A 17,773-nucleotide genomic window follows, 5' to 3' on the forward strand; every position below is an offset into this window, starting at 1 on the left:
TTCGGTTGCAGGTTCTGAACTGAGGACTTAAACTTGACAGCAAATGCCCTCCCCTAAAGTTACTGAAAACTTTTAAAATAAAAATATAAAAATATTTTTATATAACTAAGAAGAAGGTAGGTATTTTAGTAATATTAGTAGGAAATGTTTCAAAAATACCCATCTTGGCACCATATGCATGCTTTGGGCACTCTTTGACTAAGGAATAGCTGGCTAAAATGATTTGGAATTTTTAAGATGTATCTATTTTTATTTGAAAGGCAGGTATTTTACAGGGGAAAACTGAAAGACAGAGTAGTTCTTCTATCTGCTGGTTCATTCCAGCATGAGGTTGCAGCAGGCATAGATGAACTGGTCCAAATCTGGGAGCCAGGTGTTTCTTCCAGGTCTCTCGTGTATATGCAGGGGCCCATGGACTCTGGAAATGCTTCACTGCTTTCTTAGGCCGTAAGCAGAGAGCCAGATCAGACATGCAGCAGCTGAAACAGGAAGCAGTAGGTGCCCATATGGGATACATAAGCCACAGAGTGGGGGATTTGGCTGCTGTGCCACCAAGTTAGCCCCAAAAGGGTTTGCTTGACTATTCCCATGATTGCATCTCTGTGAAATTTGTCACTTGTGCAGAAAAAGCACAGTTTCAGTTAGTATGCTCCCCTGACATATGATGGATATGAAGAACGGCATAGACAAATTACGGCCATTTCACATCCTGTAGGTGCAACTGTGAAAGAGCACAAATTAAAGCACAATAGGACTTCAGGGCTTGCACCTCGTCCTGGTTCTTGACTCAGATTTGCAACCCTAATCTTCTTTGTTCAGAGGTCTCTGCTCCCCATCTCTTGTTTGGATAGCAACAGAATATTCACATTAAAACTGAAAAGCTTTTATTTGTGAAAACTACCATAAATATACAAGAGTATGAGCTTAATAAACTCTGAGAACAAGAGCATGAGAATGAGAGAGTTAGAGTGTGACTTAGTATATACATAATGCCTTTGCATTAAATTGTTTTTCCACAGAAAACTGCAGCTTTTAAAGTTAAGTGATGTGACTTTTTAAAATTAACCAAAAAATTCCAGCAGTTTTATGTTCTTTTTACTGTTTTCCAACAGAATTTCTTTTTTTGCCTAAGGTACTTCTGTATTTCCTGCCATCTAAGATGAGCTATAAACCAAGCTTGTATGTTCAGTTCCTTTCTGCTTTACCTATTGAGCTTACAGAGTTTTTGATTTATAAATCTTTGTTTTATGTAGTAGGTGATGCTTGCATTGCAAAACAAAACGTTCTATAAAAAGTGAATTTCTTTATAAAGCATAAAAGTTTTGTAGACTTCTTTCTTGTGTATGAAATATATAAACTATTATCATTTGCAAAACAGAAGCTGTACCTGAGCGCCAATTTGTCATACAAAATAAAACTAAAGAAACCACTGAACAAATATCTTTTCAACAGATTGTGTGTGTCTGTCAAGCACCATGGACAACACCTCATTCGGTTACATAGCAATAAACTTAGTATGAATTAAGATCAGTATCACAGAACTTCAGTAACAATTTATACATTGATTATGTAGGGTCTGAGGTGCCATGCATGTGTACAAGAAGGGAATCCATCTTTCTGGGATAAGACAAAGTGGTTGAGAGTTTCAGGAATGCATTATTTGGCGAAGTGATCTTTAAGCTTTTAAGTGATCTTGAATGCCCCATTACCTCCTTTAACATCTGATTTTTCTTCAGTTCTTCATTCAAAACACTCATTAACTCCATTTCAATTTTCTGTAAGAGTATAATTGTTTAGGACCCATCTTTAACTCCTCTTCCTGCAGGAAGCCTTCCATTGCACTCTTGGCTGGAATTAATCACTCTTCTTTAAAACTTACCAACTTTTTTGGTTTCATTTGCAGGGTTTTTTTTTTAAGTTTGTGAACATTTTCATGCATTCCTCAGTATGTGTGGGAACAACCTCGTCCTAATTCCACACTGTGCTTGAAATGTAGTTATTATTAAAGCTGTTTGAATTTTAAATCACAGTAATTGGACTACAATGACCATTTTTATGATATTATCATTTTATTGAATTTATTCCTGTACCCAGTCTATTTCTCTTAACATCGAAAAATTTCCATGCTGTTTGAAGGGTGCAGATGCTGACTCTGTTGGAGACCTCTCCAGAAAACTCATCAACATTGCCAAGGTTCATAAATTTCACATGAGACAAGAGCAGATAAAGTTGAAATTGTAATGACACCTTGAGAGCAGCACATCTCCTTTCCTTGAAAAATGCTATAATTCCATTAACCCTCAGCACCATCACCTTACTGGGAATGTGAAATAGCTGCATATACATTTATGTATATACTTTTATTTAATTTGCCTGGGCTCCACTTACTCTTATTTGCATTCCAACTAATTCATTTGCCCTTGAAAAGATATGCTCATAAGTAATACTGATTTTATTTTTACCTTAAAAGAATTTTTGTTTTAAAAATATTTTATATATAATGCAAATAATTTCTTATGTGTCATGATACATATTAAGGAGCATAATGTTGTTCCTCCACCCTTCTCTCCTGCCTACATTTCCCACCCACCTACCCTCCTCCTTCCTTATTTCTTTTTTTCTTTAAATTTTAGAATGACATACTTTTAGTTCACTTCATTATCACAGGCTTAACACTCTATTAGGTAAATACATCAACCAATAACAGGTAGAAAAAAGCATGTCCCTCAAAAGCATAGGCAAAGGCTATAAACAATGATCAAATTTCAAAGTATCCATTTTACTCTTAGATTAAATTTTTTGGTCAGTGTGTTGGTCACCACAAGTCAGGGAAAATGTATTTTTCTTTCTTCTGGGCTAGCTTATTTCACTAAGCATAATGGTTTCCAGTTGCAAGTATTTTGTTGCAAAACACAGGATTTCATTCTTTTTTTTTTTTTTTAATGGCTGAGTACTATTGAAATGAAATGAGTTAGCTATTTGCAGGAGGGTGAGCAGAGGCAGGCACAAAGGATCTCAGATACCCTCTGAGAAACCTAGGTCAAGCTGACTGAGGGGACTGCTAAACTCAATGCTTATTGCATTTCAATTCACAATAGCTAAGATGCAGAATCAATCCAATGTCCATCAATAGATGATTGGATAAAGAAAATGTGGTTTGATACACTGTGGAATACTACTCAGCCATATAGGGAATTTAAAGGAATTTTTTTAAGATTTATTTATTTTTATAGGAAAGTCAGATATACAGAGAGGAGGAGAGACAGAGAGGAAGATCTTCCATCCAGTGATTCGCTCCCCAAATGACTGTTACAGCTAGAGCTGTGCCAATCCAAAACTAGGAGCCTGAAACCTCTTCTGAGTTTCCCACGTGGGTGCAGAATGCTACAACTTTGGGACATCCTCCACTGCTTTCCCAGGCCACAAATAGGGAGCTCGATGGAAAGCGGGGCTGTGGGGATTAGAACCAGCACCCATATGGGATCCTGGCACTTTCAAGGTAAGAACTTTAGCCGCTAGGCCATCACACTGGGCCCTAAAGGAAATTTTTAAGTAAATACAACAAATGAATTTAGATTACTGAGCTGTGAGTTTCCACATTTTTGCAATAAATCCTTCACTATGATAATATTTATAAACATGAGTAGATATACTGGCTGAGAAGGATCATCAAATAAAAATAATCTTTATCCACAAGGTATCATTTGAAGAGTCACCTCCATTTTGTTGCTAAGAAAAGCTATTGTTTTCTGTTTCCAAGCGGAGAAAATGTATTATTTGCACCAAAGCAAAGAGATAATCCAAGTTCCTTGTACTCAGAAATTCCTTTGAATTAGAGCTGAGAGTATCAAAGAGAAAAGAAGCGTATCATGAAAACCATGGAAATATACTTTGTGATGAAAGTACTTTTTGCAAGCTACATTGACATTTCTTTTAAACTCTGCTGACTTTTCTATCTGATCTCAAGGGCAATCAACCATAAAAGCATACACAAGGTATTTTAGTCAAATAAGCTCCATTGGTGATTTTTTTCTATTGTTTTTCTTCTATTAATTTTTGTTCACATTTAAGGCTTCATTTATTTTGTTAAAGTGCCCAAAGACGTCAGAATTATAAATTGTCTTTAAAAACTTTTCTTGTATTCCAGTCAGGAAATATGACTTGAGTCCAGGAATTTTGATATTAGCAATGTGATTTTTAGTTAGCAACATCTACTATGGTTGTACTGAAACTTTTAATTTGCATGAAGGAGCAGAGCATTGGGCTTGTAAAATGTACTGCCTGGTTAGATGGACCACCCTGTGTTACCAGGGAGGTGAGATGGAGGTTCTATCTTGTATCAATTCAAATTTCTAAAATACTGTTAATCATTAAAAACAAAATCAAGCTCATTTTGATTTGGTCTTTGGCATGTAAGCCAGGATGACTCCAATTTTAATTGCCTTTGCCAAGTCTATCAATTTCTCCTAAAACATCTCAAAATGAATCTGTCCCACCCATGAGTGATCTTTTCACCTTCCCTAAATTAGTGTTTTTCTGATTGCTTTATATGCCCCTGTTTAAGAATTTACTCTAGCGTGATTATTGCTCTCTTTTTCACTATCAGCTATTTCTTCTTTTCACCTTAGCCTTTTTGTTCTTGGTCACTGCTGACAATGTATCTACTAATAGAGGATTAATATATACTTATGTATATAGAAGTGCCAGATTTCTTGATGAAGACTGGGTACTGTCATGTCAGGTTAAGTGAGTCTTCCCAGCTTCTCATATTTCTATGTTGAAAGCTATTCCTTAGTATTCTGTGATATTTGTTCTACTCTCATATGCTGGTATAGTAGTGTCCACAATCTTGGGAAGAAGTAAATGAATTAGGCAATGTTCTCTTACTAATCTTAAAATGGGAAGAATCAATGTACAAAGCGGGTTACTGAGAAATAGTTCTCCTGACCACCATGGCAGCAGCATCACGATGTCCAGAAAGCACAGTTGAGACTCTGGGGATGCTACTGAACAGATGATACTAGTGGGGATCCAGGTGGAGGAGAAGAGAAGAGCATTACCAAGGACCAGAAGAACATGCCCAAGGGCTCTGCTGAGCCATAAGTAACAAGGAAGGGTGGAAAGCCAAGCAGGAGGCGGGGTAGAGGCAGGCACATAGGATCTCAGATGCCTGCTGAGGGACCTAGGTTAAGCAGTCTGAGGGTACTGCTAAAGCTTCATGGAAAAACAATTAAATGGTAGTTTTTTGGGAGGAGTGCAATTTTTTAAAACATGCATGCTTTTTTACTTTTTAATACATGTTTTCAATGCTCTTTTTGAGGACATGTCTTAAGTGGATAATTTGCTGTGAACTCTAAGTGGGGAGGTGATGGAAGGGGTGTACCTTTCAAAATATGCTGGTGATACCGCTGAGTACAAATTAGCATGCAGGGTCAACTGAAATCAAACTGACTGGTTAGGAAATTAAAAGCAAGAAGAGGTTTCTGTTACTTGAAAGCAAAAGGAAGTATCTGAGTCTGACTGTGACTCAAGCTCACTCAGTGTATTTTTGGCCTCATAGTGAATGAGCCTTGTGGAGTATTCACATCATCAGAAATGATTTATCTGCACCAATTTTAAATGTCATCACAATGCATCATCAACCATGTTCTTTCTACTATGTTTCAAAGTGTACAAATATGTACTGCATTGTATTACAAGACATGTAATTGTATAACATTAGTAATTATATGACTATTATTAATTCTAATATAGTTTAATACAATAAATCTGAATGTAAGAATATTTCCATTTAAATCTATTCATATATATCAAGACATTTTAGACATATAGAATTGAAAGGCTTGTAATTCTATTCCCATTCATAGCATGTTGCGAGTGATTGTGAGCATGTTAATAATTTAAAAGCCTTTGGATGTGCTTCAGTTGAATAAATTTTGGGCTTCATCTACTTGAAATATCAGTGGAACCAAATGTGAAATTAGATGCATTCAGGAAGCAACTGACAATGACAGGTGAACAAATCTCTTGCTAGTTTTCAGAAGCTGTGTCTTAAGTATTTCTGCTATGACATTTCTTATCTACCAAATGGAAAAATGTAGTAATATTCCTAATAGACCAAAGGATATTCAAACCATGACGGGGGTACTTTTCAGTGGATTTTGGGACATTAAGAAATGTTTGCAATGATATAAATGAAAAGAAATGAGTGAATAACGTGCAATTGCTTACTGGTAGGAAAATAGTGGAGGCTGTAGCATTGACAAAAATCAGATTCTATTCTCACAAGCTGGATGACGTAAGGTCTGTTGTCAGCCTCTCCAGGTCAACTTTCCTCACCTCACCATTGAAGCTAGTGATGCTACATGGGCTGTCATTAGTACTGGCCACAAAGAACAATGTACTATCCTCAGTGTTTTCCTAGGAAGAATGGGAGAGATCTACCCATTGGCTCACTTCCCATTTGACAGCAATGGTCAAGGCTGGATCAGGTAAAGGAAGGAGTCTGGAACTCCATCAGGGTCTCCTTCACGAATAATGGAGGCCCAAGCACAGGGAACCATCTTCCTCTGCATTTCCCTGCAAGTGAATGAGCAGAGAGCTGGAGAAACAGAGCAGCCAAGATCCCCAACTGGAGCTGATTAAGGATGGCAGCATCACAGGCAGCAACTTAACCCTCTACACCACATTGCAAGCCCCCTTGTTTAAAATATTTGTACACTTTGACTTATTATTGGCTAATTGACACTAAAACCTCATAGCACAAGGGACTTGATTAAAGAGTCTCTAAACCTTTTCAGTAAGATAAATGCCATAGGTTTCCATGTTGGAAAAATGTAAATTCATACCCAGTCTCTAGGTTCTCACAATTTCTTTAATCTACTATCCATATTTTGAGTGGCACTGAGCTAGCAGATATTGTGGAATAATAATAATAAGAAGAAGAAGAAGAAGAAGAAGAAAAAGAAGAAGAAGAAGAAAAGAAAAAGAAAAAAAAGAAGAAGAAGAAGAAGTAGTAGTAGTACTAGTAGTAGTACTAGTAGTAGTAGTAGTAGTAGTGGTAGCAGCAGCGATGGTTGGCCTAGTGTTTAAGGAGCTGGTTAGGACCCCTGCACCCCATATCTGAGGGCTTAGGTTACAGCCCCAGCTCTGGCTCCCAGTTCAGGCTGCCTGCCATCACTATTCTAGGAGTTAGTGTAAATAAGTGAAGTAACAGCTGCAAAAACCCAGCTGGGAGGCCTTCACTGAGTTTCTAGCTCCCAGCTTCAGTCAGGCCAGGTCCCCACCTTCATAGGCATTTGGGAGGTAGACTAGCTCATGAGAACAGTATGTTTCTCTCTTTCTCTCTGTGTCTGTCTCTCTGTCTCTCTCCCTCGCTCTCTCACTCTCTCTCCTTCTCACATTAAGAAAAATCCTATTGAAAGATAAAACTGGTTGCGTATGGAATATGAGCTACTAGTAGATTTTAAAGTGGGGAGAAAAAGCTCACTTTAGTTCCAGGTAAAGAAATGTCATTAAAAGCAGCACTACAGAAGGGCTTATACGAACAAAGAAAAGCAGGTGTAGAAAGAGTCATAAAGAAAGCGTTGAGGCATGCCAGAATGCAAGCTCCCATAGGGGAGGATTTTTTTCTCTTGTTCACTGATATTTTTCCTAAAATAGAAAGCTTCACTTTGTACCTAAGTGGTAGGTACTCAAGCAAATATTTGAAATAATTAGATGCACTTAATAAGACCATACCTTTATAGCCATAAATCATAGTATGGAGCTAATACTTCTCTTATTCTTAAATCTTTTCATTGAATGCTATAAAAATTTCAGGATGGTTAGAAATAGTTTACAGTAATTTATCACTAATAAGAATTAAGAGAAAAATGAAAATCCCACAGCATTCACCTTTTCACTGCTGCTACAATATAGCACAATCAATGATAAATTAAAACTATGCTATTTCTTAGTCGGCCCTGCTTCCCTACAACCCTTTATTCCCACCCTGTTTCCTGAACGTCTGCCTTCTCTTGTTTTCATGTTTCACCTATTCTTTCCTCCTCCATTCATGTACTACTCATGTGTCCTGAGTAATCCCTCCAATATTTCTGGTACATTCCCCTCTCTCCAGGGAACTAAGTAGCTTTGCACAGATTTTAGTTTTGTGATCTAACTGGAACATTTCTTTTCTCTTTAAGATTCTCCTTATGCGTTAATGACTTTTCATTTCCTTTGCCTGAGTATTACCTGCTGTGCTATTGTGCTCAGTAATGGACTTTTCTAGCCTATCCCTAAATCTCTCTCCTGCCCACCCTACCAACACACACACACTGAACATCCACTCTTTCTAAAACTACACTGTTGATTCTTTGTAGATAAATAGTATCTTACATTCAGCTTTTCATGCCCAGCACCTGGCATTGTGCTTAATTTGTGATTTTTTTTTTACATGCAAGTATAGTTTAATCACATCTTTAAACAAGAATGCGACCATAAATTAGGTAAGAAGTTGAACATAAAAGATATGTGTTTAGGCAAATATAGTAAATGCCTTTATTTTTAAAGCGAGGTAGTTATATTATTATGAAAGTCTAAGCTCATTGGCCACTGAACAAGTAACACAATTATAGTTCACAGAATTGGCAGCCACTTTTATTGATAACCCTTTACAGTACAATTAGAAATGTCACTAGAAAAATATAATTTTAATAATTTTATGTTATAGGAAGATTTCATCATTTTGACTCCAACAGTTTGTGAAATGACCTAATAAAAAGTGAGGCAGAATGCTGTCTCAGCTACTTTACAGAGTTCAAAGAAAGGAGAAGTTTACAAAACTTTTTGCATAGTGTCTGATGGTACCAGGGCTTCCTATTCCAGGAAAAGGTTCTTCAGCTGAGGTGTGTGTGTCACAGTGTGAAAAACACTGAATTCATATCACATCACTCTGAAAAGACACTGGTATCAAAAGTCAACCTGCTGAAAATTTAAACAAACAAACATAAAACAGGAAGCAGTTATTTACAAGAACTCTCCTAACAGTTTAAACACATTTTGTAAGTAGCATCTTGATGTACTTGATGTAGTGAGCTTCCAGCATTCACTACACTTGCTTGTGTAAGCTATTTTCCCAAGGTGTTTTCACCCTTAAGCTCCAGATGATACAATCCCCACTCACTGTGTCTCTCTAAATTCAGCTCATGATGTCTTTATACCTATCATTCTAGCTGTGTTATTCTCTCCCTGAAATTTGGGAGCAGAAGTAAACATCTATAGATATCTCTGAAATTCATTTCTGGATTGTCGTCTGCTTGGTATTGAAGGTGATGGTAACCATTCCATGATGCTCCCACTGATTTTGACTAAGCACAAAGTTTACAATAGGGCAAAAACATGCTTTTTCAAGAAGTTGCCTTTCTTTTATTTGAAGGATGGCTCAGAAGAGAAACAGTGAAACCAAGCCTAGGTTTTGTGATGGTGAAAATGGTTATGTTCTGCAATTTTAATGTCCAATAGCTACTGTCTTGGGTTTTTTCTTCCTTTTCCTATCACAAAATAATTGAGATAAGGTAATTTGTAAAGAACGAAAGGTCATTTGGCTCATCATTCTGGTCACTAGAAAACTCAGGAGCCTAGCTCCAGCATTTGCTCAGCCTCTGGTGAGGGACTTTCTGCTGTGTCATGACATGGTGGAGGGCAGCAGATCATGAAACAACATGTATGCTCGCTCAGTTCTCCCTTCTCTCTGGTGACGTCATGTTAACCCCACACTCATTGCTCATTTAGTGCTAATTACCTCTCAGACTCCACCTTCAAAAGCCGTTAGCATAAAACATGCGGATTGTGTGTCAAACACATGTATTTTAGAGTGGCACGTTAACTGTAGAAGCTACCATTCATGATAGATGACATTCGATACTGTTTGAAACAGAATGTTATTTGAAGACACAGTCTCCTGTAAATAGTTTACCACTATCATTTATCAATAAGTTTTGAAAATATTTACTTCCTTATTCAACCTACATATTTTAAATGCTCATTGTGACTTACTCTGTGTCTGCTGCTATACCCTAGGGCCTTGAATTCTGTAAAATAAAGGAAAGCTGAGCATTTCATAGATTCTATTGCAAAAGTATGAAGTCCAAGATTTAGACGCTTAAAATCTTGGCATGATAGTATACACCTTGTTTATCTTAATGTGTTCTCATTTGAAGTGAAACAGGATGTCAATGCATTATTTCTTGCTAAGGTGTTGCGCTAAGGTTCACAACAAACCCTGAGAATGTTTTTCTTGATTGCAGTTGTCACTTACTGGGGGATTTTCAGACATCCTTAAGCTCTGATGGGTGTTAAATACTTTAAGTGTTATGGTTCAGTGAATTAATATTTGTGAACTTAAGGAAAATCTTCCTGTGTGTGATGAGTTCTTTGTAAAATGGGCACAATGATGATTATCCAAAAATTAAAACACTCCCTATCAGGCCTTATGTATTTTACTTGTTTTATAGAAGCGTAACTGCAGCACAATCTTTCTGGCTCTCATGATATAAAATTGAATTCAACTCGATCGAATTCAGTACTACATCAAGTATGATGCACATGCTGTTGGTCAGGCATTACTTTATATTAGGATATTACATTTTAAAGGGTCTCCACTCACTAAAATTACATAATTTAGCATAAGTGACAGAATAAGTACAGTTCAATATAACAGAGTAAGATAAATTTGTATTAGAGGAGAGTAGATGTCATACTTGAGTCAAGATCTGAAGGAGCAATAACATTTTTTCCAAGAAGGAAATGAGAGAAAATTCCGAGCATAAGAAAAAGAATATGCAACAGTTGCAAAAGTTCATATGTGGATGGTACATTGAGGGGTCAAGCACTAACATTGCAAGACACATTGCTGAGAGGTGGGATTGGAGGACTTTGAATAGATAGGAAGACCCTCAAATACTGTGTTGTGGAGATATTGAAGTGATTTAAAGTAACATAATGAAATGACAGTATTTGTTCCTCTGTAATATGAAAGATAAATTTGAAATAGTTAAATGACATATGCATAGAAAGATGTGAAAATGAGTCAACCTGTTAACTTACTGTTAGCAATGTCAGCAGGACTTTATGATTTTGTAGCAAACAGCTTATTCTTTGATATGAGAATTGCAAACTGTATTGGCACATAATTATAGTAATTAGTTGAAGAGTAGAAGTTCTGCTTGAGTTTAATGTTTTTTTCTGAGTATATTGAAATATGTTTTACGTTGTATAGTTAATTATTTGGAAATGCTGTCTCTAAAGGATTTGATCCTTTTCCTGTACATTCCTGATTATTTCTGTATCACCATTGGAATACAGACTTAGATGTTGTGTTTAACGGATGATGACATCCATGACACTGTGAATGTAATTTCAGGCTCATAAAAAGGATTATCACATTAATACTCCAGCAGATTCAAACAATGAGAAGTGAAAGTGGAGTATAAGATCATTTAGAAAACAGAGAACAGGATTGTAATCCAATCATATCACTGAAGGTCCTCAAAGAGGAAAAGAAATGAGGTTATCTACGATGGTAGAGAATATAATGTTTGTCTTTTCTACCAATGACAGCATGATCAATCAGAGAGGACATTTATTAAAAGAGAAATGTTTTTACTTACATAAGAAAATCTTGTTCTTTTTGGTCACATAGGTTATCATACCCCAAAACTCAAGTAAAAATGAAGTTGTTCAATGGTAAGACAACTATAACCTTGGGTTGACCAAAATACATCCAGAGTCATTCAAGATTATCTGAAATAATCTTAATGCAATGTTATGTAAAATGTATTCCAGAAAAGTGAGGACTAATGCTGTGAATGTAAGGATAGATGAGTTGGAGGTACAAATTAGCATTTGCTACCTTCCCTTTCATATTCTTCAACTACACGTGACCACAGATTGAAACCATCTGCCTATTTTTATTTATTCAAGGCACCAGCATATTCTTATGATATATTTTATATATTTTCCTACTTTATTTATATAATATTTTATTTATAAAAAATGAACCAGTTTCAACTATTTCTCAACACTGATTGAGGAACATAGTGATACTTCTCAGCCTAATTTGGCTGTTGTGGTAGTCAGTACAGTTGTAACAAATACTCATGGAATATCAGTCACGGTCTGAGATCAGCTGCTGTATTATGGCAATGATGACATATTTAATCATGTCTAGGAACAATATTCGTGATTGTCTAGTTGCTGTTACCTTTCCTTTTTGAAATGCAGAGTAACTACTAAAATGCAAAATACTTGCAGAATGTACAAAGGCAACCGGGTACAATTCAGAGTATTTTTGGGAAAGACACAATATTTGGAGTATGTAAGTGTCTGTTTAGATGAGACATTTCCGTAAATGACTATAGATGATCTCACAAGCAAAGAGCTGCAGAAGAAGCAAGAATGTAGCGGATATCTGGTCTGATCTGTTTACAAAACACCAGAAGCTCCTATGCCTTTTAGAAATGCGGAATCTTCCAGAATACCTAGAAAATGTGAAGGAAAAATATGAATGAATAAAATACCACTTTTTTTCCATACATTTAGCATGTATATCTATTCCATGTCAAAATGATCTGCTTCTAGCATTTTAAATGGGATTGTTGCAAAAACTTAATTGAAAACTTAGTCTTCATTGGCTCTAAAACCAGATCAATTGAGTTAGGAAAACCCATTATTTCTGCATTTGAAGAGGCATTTTCCTAATTTTTAAATTAGCATATTAACTTACCTTGCTCTATATAAACCAATCTTGATGTTTCCCAAAATTGCTTTCTTTTCTGTCATAAACAGCAGTCTCTTACTAACATTATCATAGTTTTATCATAAATTTGAAAGGATGCTTTCCATTTTTTAAGTCTTTTTCAATTTTGAATGCCCTAAATATTCTTGTTTTAGGGGTCACATATCTTCCCCACTCATTTAGGGTTTTTTAATTGATATCTGTCTTCATTTGCAACATTTCTTTTTAAAGCTTAAAAAGTTAATGTTTAAAGTAGCATTTAATTTCATCACAATACAGATGCAGCCTACCTGACCAACATTCTTTATCTCATACTCTTCAATCAAATTGGTTTCATCCTTCCTATGCTTACTCGTTTATTAGCAGGGCTGCTTCTTCTTTAATGTTGCTTTATCATTTTCAACTATCAGCACTCTATCCAGTTTCTCACCCATCCATCAATCTATCCAAGTTTAGCTTTTTGCCATATATATTTTTAAATGTTCTGTTTGTTTTTATTGGAAAGGCATATCTAAAAAAAAAAGAAGCAGAGACAGAGCTTACTCAAAGCCAGGAGCCAGGAGCTTCTTCTGGATTGCCCACAAAACTGCAGGATTTCAAAGATTTGGGCCATCCTCCACTGCTTTCCCAGGCAGTGAGCAGGAAGCTGGATGGGAAGTGGAGCAGCCAGGATGTGAAAAGCACCCATATGGGATGCTGGCATTTGTAGGCAGAGCATTAACCAACTGAGCCATCATGCCAGCCCCTATGCCATATTCTTATATGGATTCCTATTCAGCAATCAGTAACTCTTTATATCTTTTAAGTTACATGTTACTTTATGTCTCTGATTATTCATACATGTGCACTTATCTTTATTATTAATTAGTATACAGTAGATTCCAAGATAAATTTCACTATCATCATTTGATTTGGATATACTCATATTTATAATAGTGTTTGTTTTAACTTCTGGTAGTATCACCTCTCTCATATAGGGAAAAAAATGAAAACTGGCACCATAATATATATATATTTTGCATGGTGAAGTTGATTTATAAAGACTTGACACTGAAGGCTGCTGTGTGCCAGCATGAAAGGAAAGCCAGTGTCCAGCCTCACATAAACAGCAGCACTTTAGAAATAACTGTGATGTGATTTCTGTATTCAGACAGAGGACCATGACTTCATTCTCACTAACCTCAGAAACATAATAAACTACTGTCAGTTTTGGCTTTAGCCCAATTTTGCCATTAACTTTTCCCATAAATGTGATTAAGGAGCATTGTAAGACTTTTTTAATTAAAGATAGTGCATTGGAAATTTATTTTCTGCCCACAGTTTGTCATTTTCTGAAAAACAGTGAATCTCTGTGAATACTTATAAACTTATGGCTAATAAAATATCTGGCTGAGCAGCCTTTTTTTTTGTGAAGAACACCTTAAATTAGTTGTAGCCTCAAATTCAAGTTCTTGCTTTAGCAATCAGTAGACTGAATATTTTTGCTATTTCTGTTAAGTAGGACTATCAAAGTGAACATATCCCCTGCTCTAAATTTCATTAGAACATAGGTGTGTTATACAATTCTTCAATGCTTTTCATAGCCTTGGATTAATAAATGTTAACCACCAGCATAAGCCTGTCTGTATCAACAGATTTTACTCTGAATTTGCAGTAAGCCTGTGTCTACTAAAAGTATCTTGAACGTCTAAATTTATCATTATATTTTCATTTCTATTCTAGTTTCTGCTTTCCAGAATCCAGATGATATTGGTACTAAATGAAGTTTCACTTGATGTGGTCTACATTTTACCATATAAATGTTATTTTTATTTTTTTTTAAGATTTATTCATTTTATTACAGCCAGATATACACAGAGGAGGAGAGACAGAGAGGAAGATCTTCCGTCCGATGATTCACTCCCCAAGTGAGCTGCAACGGCCAGTGCACGCCAATCTTAAGCCGGGAACCAGGAACCTCTTCCAGGTCTCCCACGCGGGTGCAGGGTCCCAAATCTTTGGGCCGTCCTCGACTGCTTTCCCAGGCCACAAGCAGGAAGCTGGATGGGAAGTGGAGCTGCCGGGATTAGAACCGGCGCCCATGTGGGATCCCGGGGCTTTCAAGGCGAGGACTTTAGCCTCTAAGCCACACTGCCGGGCCCTAAATGTTATTTTTCTAACTTACTCTACAGGCACTAATTTTTTCTTTAAAAACTTTTTCCATTGATTTAAATATTTCTGTCAAGTCAATTTAAGTGAGTATAGCAGAATCAGATCAACATGGTCTAAATTAACTGGCTGAATTAGTAGCAGCATTCTGTTTTTGTTTTTGTTTTTTTTTTTAAAGAACATCTCTTTCAGAATAAAGAAAGTGCTTAGTACAGCAGTTGGTGTAGCAGTTCTCTTTCCTTAGAGGTCATAATGATTTACAGGCTCCTTGTTCAAAATACTTTTTTTTTCCCAGATGATTCAAGGCTTAGAAAATTACCGTTCTACAATGAACACACCTGATTAAACCATTTAAGTGGCATCCTTATTTTCTTTAAGCTATTATTTTCTTTTGATACTAAACTTCTGTTTGTGCACAAATAATGGGCATATATATGGGCATATATACATATATATACATGTATATATATACGTGCATATATATACATGTATATACATATGTGTATATGTATGTGTGTGTGTATATATATATATATACACATTCAAATATCCAACCTAATTTTCACTTCTTTACATGCGGTAATCACTGGCCTTAATTTTATTCTCCTGTATTTCTAAGAATTTTCCAATAGATGCTTTCCTCTGTGTACATTCTAACAATAGTCACTATTGCTTGTTGAGTCCTGTTTGCTTAGCACAGTTCCTAGTTTGTCACATGCACTAATTTAATCATCACTACTGGGCTGTTTGAGAAAATGAAACCCTTGTGGCCATTGTGTGATGTAGATATCCACATAGGATTATAGGTTTGAGTTTCAGCTGCTCCACTTACAGTCCAGCTCACCTCTATCTAGTACGTCTGGGAAGGCATTGGAGCGTAATTCAAAGACTTAGTTCTTTACCATACATTTGGGAGACCTGGATAGAGTCCCTGGTTTGTGCCTTTGACCAGGCCCAGCTGAGTCAATACTCCATTTTGGGAGTATTGTTAAGCTTAATAAGCTTATATTTTAAAGTAGTTGTAACTGTATAGTTTTCTCCAACAATCTCAAGAAAATGTATTCTGATTTTTAAAATAATATTACAAGTATTAAGCACTTCATCTGTGCTGTATATGTTTCTTGGTATTTTATCTGCACTGATTTTCTCTTGATAGCTTTATGAGATAGGAGTTAAATTACCTATAGCAAAAGTGGACACAGATGAATGATTCTTTAAAGCTTTAAAATATGCAGTATAGCTGGATGTTTAATCTTGTTTATAAAAGAAAACATCTGATTTTTGTGCAACCCCAGCCATTGTAGTGCTCATTGCTTTTGTTTATTCACTGGTCTATAAAAATAAGTGAGTAAAACTGGAATGTCTCCCTGCATTTTAAGGTTTTTTTTCTAACAAAAATTGATAACTTCTATGGATTCTTTTTTACAGGGCCTTCTATCTGGACAAATCAAATTCACCGTCAAACTCCACATCCAAAGCTGCCTATGTAGATAAGGTAAAAAAAGATAATAATAATAAATAGTGATGTTTACTGGTACTTTATTATTTACATGCCTCTCTTTTTGAATTTTACCTCTGTTATTTTTGAGCAGCACATAATTATCCAAATTTGTAGATACTGATCATTTTACATCTATAACAAAATATTTCAGATTGTTCATTCAAAAGCTGTAACGGGTGTGAATTGTTTTCCACTGAAAGCATTTCTACCAAACACGTTGCACTGGATGTGTACCATTTGTTTTTTTCCTGCAGCTGATGAGGCCTCTCAATGCTTTGGATGAACTTTATCGACTGGTAGCCTCGTTCATCAGATCCAAGCGCACAGCTGCCTGTGCAAATACAGCCTGCAGTGCCTCCGGAGTTGGCCTGCTCTCCGTGTCCTCGGAGCTGTGCGACAGGCTAGGAGCCTGCCACGTCATCATGTGCAGCAGTGGTGTGCATCGGTATGTGGCTCTGTTCCCACCCTCCTGGCTGCTTGGATAGGCTGCATTGCCTGGAGGGACTTTTCTTCACATTTTTGACTCCATGAAATCAAAACCGGAAACATTGAAAGGGTTCAGATGTCTTTGGAATAACATTTTGGATGTTTTCTGGTTTTAGTTCTTGTATCTTCAGGGACCATTAATTTATAGAAATAAGTACAATCCCACATTTATATCACTATGGATTATTTATTTATTTGAAAGTCAACATTGGAGAGAGAGGGAGAGCGAGAGACCGCTTCCATCTCCGTTCAGTCCCCACATGGCCACAATGAGTCTGTCAGAAACCAGGATGCAGGAGCTTCTTTTAGGTTTCCTGTGAGAGTTCAGAGGCCCTGGGATTTCGGCCACCTTCAACAACTTTTCCTGGTGTATTAGCAGGGAGGGGAATTGAAATTGGAGAAGCAGATGGAACTCAAACTTGAGCGGCCTGGGATGCTGGTGCCTCCAACAGTGGCCTTACTTAATACACCTCAGTACTAGCCCCACTTTATTTTACCTGGTATATATTTTGTGCTCTACTCTAAACCGATTAACAACGGAACAACTGCTTGAATCAAATATTATTTTATAACTGATAAAATCATGTTTACTCATTCTGTTATCATTTATTTTCACTTTCACTCAGTCAGTACACTGAGTGTAATTGGTGCATGGAGTACCAATTACATTCCAATACTGTTCAAATTGAGATCACTTCACTGAAAGAATAAAGTCTCCATTGATAAAGTAAACAAAAATATGCACTGTTTTAGGTGGAATAAATACAGGAAGTAAGAAAAATAAAATGTATCAGTATATAAGAAAGTGGTGTACCTCCCAAGAGAGTGATGCTATTGAGTCCGGCGTGACGTGACGTGAC

At 36.4% G+C, this 17,773-nt stretch overlaps 1 protein-coding gene across 1 annotated transcript in view; it reads left to right on the top strand.

The window, feature by feature from the left end:
* The window catches only part of PREX2 (phosphatidylinositol-3,4,5-trisphosphate dependent Rac exchange factor 2), a 261,658-nt gene that overhangs the window by 211,612 nt on the left and 32,273 nt on the right, over positions 1-17,773 (top strand). Inside the window, exons 36-37 of the mRNA XM_058668713.1 lie at positions 16,355-16,421; positions 16,682-16,872. Of these exons, the coding sequence (XP_058524696.1) occupies positions 16,355-16,421; positions 16,682-16,872 (258 nt within the window). The remainder of the gene's footprint in view (positions 1-16,354; positions 16,422-16,681; positions 16,873-17,773) is intronic.

Source organism: Ochotona princeps, chromosome 9 (genome assembly GCF_030435755.1).
Source record: "Ochotona princeps isolate mOchPri1 chromosome 9, mOchPri1.hap1, whole genome shotgun sequence".
In the NCBI taxonomy this organism is placed as follows: domain Eukaryota; kingdom Metazoa; phylum Chordata; class Mammalia; order Lagomorpha; family Ochotonidae; genus Ochotona; species Ochotona princeps.